The following is a 10,147-nucleotide window of genomic DNA, read 5'->3' as shown; positions in this document are numbered from 1 at the left end:
CTCTATCAGAGTGCTGATAAAATGTGTCCCTCTCTTCCATCTATTGCTTTTCACAGTGGGCCTTCTTGCTTTCCTTGGTATATGCTGTTTACTGCTGGGTTCTGCTATCCTGATTTAGTGCCTGACACTACATTCAAAATGAGGGCTAGTCTCTCCCCGTCCTCCTCCAACTCTGCATTTCCTGTCTCCAAAAACGGTATTATGTGATCTAAAAAGTTCAGCATTAGTCTGCTATGTTTTGTGTATTGAATAAGTATAGTGGATCTATCGTTTCTATATGTTTGAGATATTTTAGAACTTTAAAATGCATTTCACGACATAAGGAAAATAAAAGAAAAAGAAACAGATCTATCCATTCATCAATCCATCCATTCCATCTAATGAGATATACATAAAGTGCCAGGCACTGTACCAGGTAATTGGCATGAAATCACTTTTTTGCCCTCAAAGGACTGATTGCCTGAAGGGATCATCAGACAAATTAATAGATTATTGCAATGTATTGTGACGCTTACAATGACAAAAATGAACTCAGGGTACAATGAGAGAACAGAAGAAAGTCCACCATGCATACTTGGAAGAGTCCTGTAGACTGCAAAGGCTTCCTTGAGGCTATGACATCTGAGCTGAATCTTTCCAGTATGATTTGATTATGCAAGTGAGTTAAAGATGGAAAAGAGCATGTAGGGGAAAGAGCATGTGCTAAGCTCTGAGTCCTAAGGAAGCATGACATCTCGATGTAATGGCAGAAGATCAGTGTCTTAGAGAATAAGGTTTTAATTGGAAGAAAAGAGCAAGTGAGAATAACAGGTAGAGAAGGGGTCAATTTATAATAATGATATCTAGTTATATCTAATAAAATAGTTATTTCCTAGCTCTTAACACTGAAAAGACCTAGAAGTAATGAAAACCCTGTAGCAATGAATATCACGAGCACCCAATTTGTGGTTTTTAATAACAGTTAACATTTATTGAGTATTTAATATATGTCAGAAATTGTAACGAGTGTTTAACATGTATATTACATCATTTAAAACTCCAAAGAGCCATATGTGGCAAGGCTGAGTATACAGAGGAGGTGATAAGTTAAATTATTGGACAAAGCATATGTATAGACTTATTCTCTTGCCCCTTTTTTCTTCACATAGGGCATAAGAACTAATAACTGAAAGACCTTGGATAAAAATTCAGGGTCTGACTTCAAAGCATCAAATCCAAGGGCAGTTGATTGAGGGCTGTGACTTTTATACAATTTTGCATCTTCCAGTTATCCAGTATAGGAGCTTGGGCAGGGTAGAGTCTCAATCTTTATTGAATACATGAATGAGTCTAAACTTAAATTGTGGAGGTTTGATGACTATATATTTTTCCCTTCAACATGCATACACATAAACACAGTCATAGTAATCATTACTCAACATCATAATGTAGCTTGTCTGATGTCTACTAATTAGCTAACCATTGGGCAAAGGTCTATTCATTCTTACCTCCAAAAGAAACACACCAAATACGTAAAACTCTAGATGTCTTCAGAGTAGTTAAAGCAAATATATTGGTTATGTTTAGAGGTTGTTAAGGCACCAAATCATTGTTCTGAAAAATTGATAAAGGACAAGACTCAAGTATTCACCCTTCCTTTCTTGTACAGAATGTATGTCAGAGGAACCAAATAGTTGATGAGGAAAAGTTATTATTTATAAAAGAATCACAATTAATAAATGCATGTAGAATTACATACAAAATTCACTATTCTTGAGTTCTTTAATGAAATAATGGATATAGGAAACAATTATCAGTGAATAATAAAACCATGAGGTAAAAAAATGTGTCATAAAACCATATAATAGTAGACAAGACAGTTTGACGTCACCTCAAACCACTGATCAATTTGAAAAGCTAATACTAGTGCAAAAACCATACAGTATGTTCCTCTGAGGTGTTCGAGTAGTAGTATACAGCAAGACCTGGAAAGTAATTCTTAACAAAAACAATAAAAATATTGACCCTGAATCTAATCATATCTCTAGATCTAATCCCCTAATTATAGAAAATGCAAGAGATTATTACTGAAAATTTAAGAGATGACAGAAAATGCAGGATAAAAAAACATGTTAAATGATACCACAAGGATAAAATTAGACAACCCTGAAAAGTGGGGGAATTCTACAGGACAAAATACAGTCTCTTCCATAAATAAATCACAGTTAAAAAGAAGAAAATATAGACATTTAAAAACTTAAGAAATATACTGATCAAAAGCAATATATAGACCTTGTTTGGATCTTGAAATAAAAATATTTTTAAAGATAATTAAGCATAGACTTAAAATCAGATGATTTTAAGAAATTGTTCACTCTTTTTGTCTGAGATACAGTACTGGTATTCTGGTTATATTTTCAAGTCTTTAATTGTTAACTATGTATGCAGAGATATTACAGAGAAAATATGAGGTTTGTTTTAAAATACTAAAGAATTTGTTTCTTTTTATTTTGGTGGGACAGAAGAAACAATGCTTATGGAAGGACGATGATTGCTAAATCTTGATGGATACATGTTAATTCATTATATTATGCTTCACTAGTTTGTATGTATTTAACTATTTCCATAGTAAAATTTATTTTTAAAATGGCAGCTATTCAAACTGAGCTCATTATGTTACTCATACCCAATAAACTGTAGCTATTATTAAAATTGAGAGGTGGGATAAAAAACAAAGCTGAAGAGGAATGTTTATCATCAAATAAATGAGCACAGACAAATGATCGAGTGAGGGAAAAGAGCAAGTTGACTATCTCAGAACCAGTGAGTGTGAGAATGAGCAGTACAAACACTAGAAAACAGAGGGCAATTATTTGTGGCTAGACTATAACTTAAACTCTCAAATTTAACATGTCTAAAATAAATCCTGTCGAAAATATTCAATTCCCACAAACATTTTACTCTTGATTATTTTTTATTTTAGTTAATGGCACAAGTCAGAAACCTAGAAGTCAACTTCAAATCCCTTTCCTCTTCACTTTTCAGTCCTCTTGAGTTCATCACCTATATGTCTCTCAAATCCATACACTTCTACCCGTCTCAGGGATCATTACTCTGACTCAAGCCACATAATTTCTTGCCTGGATTATTCCAATAATCTCTAACAGCTATTTCTACATTTACTTTTGCTCTTTTTAAGTTTGCATGTGATTACATCAAAACTCTGCTTCAAACCCTTCAAGGACTACGATCTCATCCACATATACGCTGCCATACTTATATCATATTTCCATAGTTTTGTGGGTGACAGCCATCTTAATGTTCCTTGAACATGCCATGGTCCTTCCACTTTGGAGCCTTTGCATGTGATATCCCTTTTGTCTGGGATGCTCTCACACCCACTGTTCTCTTCACTGAACAGATTTCTACTAATCTTTCAGATGTCACTTGAAATGCAACTTCTCCCAGAAAACCTTCCTCAACTATGCCTCATGAGACTGGATAGGACCCTCTTCCATCTTCCCTAATAGCTCTGTTTTTCTGACATAACAGCTTAAAAAGTCATTTAATGAGAAAAACAGTTATTTAAAATGTATGTACCTAGTCATAAATATTATTTAAAATTACTAAAATTAAAACATTATTTTACTGGACTTGGACATGCTTCATGAGGGTAGAGACCTTTCTGTTGTGTTTAACATGGTACCCCTGATAATCGATGCTTAATAAATACACAGTATTTACTGGGTCCCTAATTCTGATTAATAGAGTACTGTATTATCTCAAGTGTTAATTCATACAATAATCTTCCAGGAAAGGAAAGGACACTTTCAAATTCTGTAAACTATAGACACCTAGAGAATACATATCTAGAGTTTAGGGAGGAACTAGTCTAAATGGGGTTTGATATTTAAGAAGTTTGTATTGACAGTAAGACAGATACATACACGGTCCAGAGGAGATAACGTCCTATATTTGAGAGTAATAATGAGGTCCATCTATTTAAAGGAATCAAGCTTGTGAAGAAACTTAAGAAGACAAAGTCCATTTTAGCCATTTCTCTATGCCTGCTCTGAAGACTAGGGAAAAACAGGTTTGGGAGCTTAGACACAGAAGCACTGCAGCGTGGTGGAGGCTTTCTGAGTCCTTCACTGAGAAGCCTAACAGAGGGGCAAGTGTAAAGCAAAATTCTTAATTAAATTGAACATGAGACGTTGAATTTTGTCTGCAAGTAGATGGAACAGAACTACAAAAGGCCCCATATGGTTAAAAGTAATACAGCATCAAGACACCCCAGGGACAAGAAGCCCTGTTTTAATCTCTTTGTGGCTCTGAAAGGAGGAAGAAAAAAGATTAAGCCTCCTTGTGGAGATCATGTGATGACTTCCCATCCCAGCCAGAGGCAGCATTTCCATGGAAACTTCCCTTCCTCTTCACCCACACACTGCTCAGAAGCATTGTATGGAGGATCCTTGATGTTTTTCCATGAGACAAACTCCAGCAGAAAGGGAAGAGAACAGACAGGCTGAAATTGCAACGTCACCAGCGTAGTGATGCCCTTTCCCTAGAACTGTGCAGCTAAGAGCCCAGCGCTGCTGCTTTCCTCAGAGCTTTCACTTTTCTCACTTGGGACCACCCTGCTTTGAGTATGGAGCAGGATAAGGAAAGAAGTCTCAGAGACAGAACTTCGATTTGACTACTCTCATTCCTCTAACTTCAACTCACCTTAGTTCAAACCACTTAGTTTTTAATCCCCGGTTGTATTCCCTATAGCATGGGGAGTCTATTTGAACCAGTACTCTAACTTTGCACCTGAAGCATAGCTCCCATCTCTGCAGTTTCCCCTACCTGAAGTAGTGTCTCCATTCTCGTTTGCCTTTCCGATTTATGCCCACCCTTTAAGGTTTATTCAAGCGGCACTCCCTTAATAACATTTCAATACTGTTATCCAAAATTATGCAACTCTGCAGGATCTTCAGTTCAAAAGGATGTCCCCTCCATTGAAAGTCTGATATAGTTATTATCTATACTACTCATTGGAAAATCAGCATAAGTGGTAAAATTATATTTTTATCTATGCATTTTAATTTATCTAGCTCACTGTACACAAGATAAAGAATTCCTGAAAAGATTTATATCATCAATAAATATTTGTTGAATAAATATATGAACCCTTATTAATTCACTAAAATGAGAATTCCTTTGCAAGACCATATTGCAAACAAAATTTCAAATAAATTCTTGATTTCCAGAAATTATGGGTGACACAAGATGGCTACAGCATTGGGAAAAAAAAAAGAGATAGGTAGGTACTTAGATAGATAGATAGATAGATAGATAGATAGATAGATAGATAGGGAAAGAGAGAGAGATTCCTTTGGAATATTAACTAGTAAAAGTCCTCACAATAAAGCAAACTATCCACCTATCAAGGTGACTTATCCTTAGGAATAATCAGAAAATGAGTGTGGTTAGAGAGCTAGCAAACAGCCAAATACATCAAGATAATCAGGGAAAAGAAACAGCAAGATTTTGTTTTCTTCTGATACTTTGTACAAAATAAATAAGCTGCAATATAATCAGATACATAAATATATAGATCAATAATAGGCTCTGAAAAGAGTCTCTTTTTCCAAAGCTGACTTCTGCAAATGCTGTGGCTCCATGTACGGTCTCTGAGAAACAGCTGCCCTACACTCACAATGTCTAACCCTTACTGACCTTTGTTAATAAGAGAAGCTCTATTCCTGACACGACATCAAATTTTTAAATGAAAATCATCATTAATTTCATAGTCAATTAACTGAATTTCTGTAGATCAGCCATTATTATTGTTAATATTAACATTAGTTATTATTATCCTAACCACAAGAAACTATTAATGGAGAATAGTGTTTCTCACTTTAACATAGGACTATCCCACTGGTGGGATACATGCCAACTCCGAAGACAAGTTAGTCATGTGGTTTTCAGAAGACGAAAGCTTACAATAAAGACGGAGAGTGTCTGATGCCAGAGGTGGGCGTGGTGTTATATAGGTCTAAGCCAGAACATGTGAGAGTCACTGTAGGGGTAGCTGGAAAGAGAACTGTGTGGCTCAATTACCCAGCTCAGAGAGATCTTGTGAGGACTAGAGGAAGAATGCTACTGGCTGTGTTGTGCTGCCTGCTGGGGAGTCTCCAGGCCTCCACTGGCCATTTCCCTCGAGCCTGTGTGTCCTCTAAGAACTTGATGGAGAAGGAATGCTGCCCACCATGGGGGGGTGACGGGAGTCCCTGCGGCCAGCTTTCAGGCAGGGGTTCCTGTCAGGACATTGTTCTGTCCAATGCACCACTTGGGCCTCAATTCCCCTTCACAGGGGTGGATGACCGGGAGTCTTGGCCCTCCGTCTTTTATAATAGGACATGCCAGTGCTTTGGCAACTTCATGGGATTCAACTGTGGAAACTGCAAGTTTGGCTTCTGGGGACCAAAGTGCACAGAGAAGCGTCTCTTGGTGAGAAGAAACATCTTTGATTTGAGTGTGCCAGAGAAGAACAAATTTCTTGCCTACCTCAATTTAGCAAAGCATACTACCAGCCCAGACTATGTCATCCCCACAGGCACCTATGGCCAAATGAATAATGGGTCATCACCCATGTTTAATGACATCAACATTTATGACCTCTTTGTCTGGATGCATTATTACGTGTCAAGGGACACGCTGCTTGGGGGATCTGAAATCTGGAAAGACATTGATTTTGCTCATGAAGCACCAGGGTTTCTGCCTTGGCACAGACTCTTCTTGTTGCTATGGGAACAAGAAATCCAGACACTGACAAGGGATGAGAACTTTACCATTCCATACTGGGATTGGAGAGATGCTGAAAACTGTGAAATTTGCACTGATGAGTACATGGGAGGGCGCAACGCAGCAAACCCTAATCTACTCAGCCCAGCATCCTTCTTCTCCTCCTGGCAGGTAAGGTGTACTGGACATACAATATCAGAGCATAAAGGAAACTGAGCAATCACTTCTTCAGGCAAGTCTTCATAAACCTCCCTCCTGATCTCTCTCAGCAAGAGGAGAAAAGATTCCCTATTAAGAGCTCTGAACATACCTTGTATTTTTCTATTAGAGCACACTTCACTATCATAGTTACAGAGACATCTGTGTGGTTATTTGTCTAATATCTTCTACTAGGTTCCTAAATTCTAATAGAGTACTTAGTTCATCACTGTATCCCCCAGCACCTAAGGTAGTGACTGGCAAATGGTAAGGGCGTATTAAGTATTCATTAAATAAATAGATTAGTTAATATTTAGATAATTAAATAAACGATCTAGGTCAGTGTTTCTGAAATTTTCTTCACCATGAAATTCATACAGAGCACATATTAAATATACAAATCCGTGGCCTTATCCCAGACCCATGGATTAGAATCTTCAGGGAAGGTTCCTGGGAAGTCATTATATATTAAATGGCTATGGTGAGTCCTATGATCAGGAAAATTTGGGGAATATTATTTTAGATTAAATCTTCTTTTTAAAAAAATATGAGGACTCTGAGACCCAAATAGGTAAGTAATGAAAATAGCTAATATTCATTGAGCATGTAGCATGTGTGAAGCCGTGCTGCAAATGTTTTTGTGCATTAACTCATTTAATACTCTTACTAACTTTCCCCCTTCTTAAAGATTTAAAAACTGAGCTACAGATATTAGGGAACTTATATAAGATCAGAGATAAAAGTAACAGAGATAAGATTTGTTCTCAGATAGCTTGGCTTCATGACCACCCTATGCTATTTCCAAGGATGTGACTGCTATGATGTCTTTAACCAAAGGATTGGCCCATTCTGTCTCACATTGTTCATTGGGTAGCATTAGAATTTTCCCTAAAATGTGCAAACTTCAGAGGAAAAATATAAGGTATTGCTACTTTGAAATTTAATTTATATTTCTCCTATTCAGAATTCTTCACTTAGAGGCAAAAGGTAACTAAAGAAATATGCTTTTAATTGTTTATCCTTTTAAACCATAAGGCAGAAGGAATGCTTTTCTGCTCATATTCCCAACGTTTCAAATACAGCACTTTTGACTAGCAGTGCATTATGGAACTAAACCCAAGATTTAAATAAGATGAGAAGAATTGCATTTGTGCCTTACACTCTGCAATTTTGAAATGTGGATGGTTTCCCATCCCCCACACAACTAAGTTCACACACCTTCCAAATGGAGCCTCTTGAAGCCCACTGAAAAATAGTCACTGTATAATATCTTGTGTCACTAACATCAGCTATTTACCAAGAATAATGAGTGCATTTGTGCAGGAAAGGCTGGGAAAAAATGTGCTTGGAAAAAAATCTATTTCAATAAAACTTCAGACCTCCTGCCTTAATCTATAAAGTACAAAACTCTCATCTATCTCTCACATCCTTTGTTACTGCTTAAAATATTGGTAAGCTTGGATGTGGGGTGTTCAGTCACTTATAATGCTTTCCTTAACTGTACAACTTCACTTGACCCAAAAAGGCTGGAGGATTATCTAAATTCCAAGCAAGTTATAACATCCACACTAAAGCTTATTAGATAGATACTAATTGATATTTAATTACATGAGATGTATGCTACTTGGCGAGACCCAGAATTAGGTTTGTAATTGTTTTCTAATCATTTGTTATTTATTGAGTGGAAATTGTTTCCTTTATTTTTTTTTCTTTATGATTATGGCTCGTTCTATTTCTAAATAAAACTTTTTGGGTCTAGTAGGTAAACACTGGACTGAAACTGTTAAAACATTAGGTTTCACTATTGTTCTATGATTAAACTGTTCTGCAGTAACTGGTGTTAAAAATAAAATCAGGAAATAGAGTGGACAAAGACCATTGAAGAAAAACAAGCGATCGACAGCTTAAATAAGGAAAGTGAAATGAACGAACATTTTTTCTACCTACTGTGAGTGGTATCACTGTGTGAAGTGACAGTTACCCAACTCTAGTTGGCTTGTTTCCATTCCTTCGCACAGCCTCTCTGGTTACAGTAGTTTAAAAATTAAGATCAGTTATTTTATTGATTTAATTCAGCAGTTCTCAGCATCTAAATCATGTAAGGAGCATTCAAAAGCAAAACAAAATCAAGTGCGTGAGCTCCACCCATACGACTTCTGCTGAAAAATCACTTCCAGGTCGTCCACTGTGAAGTCCAGGCATCTACATTTTTAAAACCTTCTCATATGATTCTAACGTGCAGCCAGCACTGAGAATTGCTGATTCAATTAATATGAAATTGTTTCAGTATCTCCTTCACTTTACAAACTCAGGTTCTGTAATAAGCACACCACTGGTTTAAATGCTTTTGCCTGAATCAAACGCTCCAATCAAGGACTAGACTATTTTATGTGAGATGAGATCACAGAGCTTCCATACTCAGTGAGTTCATTTATACCTTCCAAATTAGCTCGACTAATGGCCCCTTTGATACAAAGTTTCCATTTCTCCCCTTGATTTCGGATATTTTTCACTTGACACAAAAATAGAGGTTTTCGAGATTCATAGCATTTATGAACTCTTGAGCCTAAGAGACCCTCAGTAGTATCTAATAGTACCCACATTTTATAAAAGAAGATAGAAAGGCCTAAAAATGTAGGAAGAGTTGTCCAAGGTCACACAGTTGAGGACTCAGACCCAGTGCCTCTAACTCCAGTGCTATTTCAAGTCAACCATGTTGTTCCCTGTTTATAAGGAACCATTTAGGCTCAGAAGGGATCGAATAAGCCACTAATTTATGGATGTGAATTTTGACTTGTAATCACTTTGACTCCGTCCAAATTCAATTGCACAGACAACTAGTGTAGATATACTGATACAGGTCCTTCTTATTCATGTTATAATGAAAACACTCCATTCGACTTTTACTGATCCACATCCCTTACTCAGGTAGAATTGGCCCTCGTCCTTTCGTGCTATCATTACACTTTATACAGATCTATATTATAGCACCTATAACTCTTCAGTACATGTAATTGTTTCAAACCTATCTTTGGCTACCAGACTGCCAGTTGTACCATGGTAGAGGCAATTTCTCATTTATTTTTATATCCAACCAGCCCAAGATCATGTCATATACATACACTGGGCTTTATAAATGTATGTTGAATTCAAAAAATTAAAAATCAAAGAAATGTTAGTT

General features: G+C 36.7%; 1 protein-coding gene across 1 annotated transcript in view; it reads left to right on the top strand.

The window, feature by feature from the left end:
• The first annotated feature begins 6,059 nt into the window (after positions 1–6,059).
• TYR (tyrosinase) overlaps positions 6,060–10,147 on the top strand; it is a 90,485-nt gene continuing 86,397 nt past the window's right edge. Inside the window, exon 1 of the mRNA XM_019739563.3 lies at positions 6,060–6,939. Coding sequence (XP_019595122.2) covers positions 6,121–6,939 — 819 coding nt within the window. The 5' untranslated portion in view covers positions 6,060–6,120. The remainder of the gene's footprint in view (positions 6,940–10,147) is intronic.

Source organism: Rhinolophus sinicus, chromosome 14 (assembly GCF_057876585.1).
Source record: "Rhinolophus sinicus isolate RSI-liver-muscle chromosome 14, RSI-T2T, whole genome shotgun sequence".
NCBI lineage: Eukaryota > Metazoa > Chordata > Mammalia > Chiroptera > Rhinolophidae > Rhinolophus > Rhinolophus sinicus.
The sequence above is the reverse complement of the archived record's forward strand: the minus strand, read 5'-3'. Positions and strand labels throughout refer to the sequence as shown.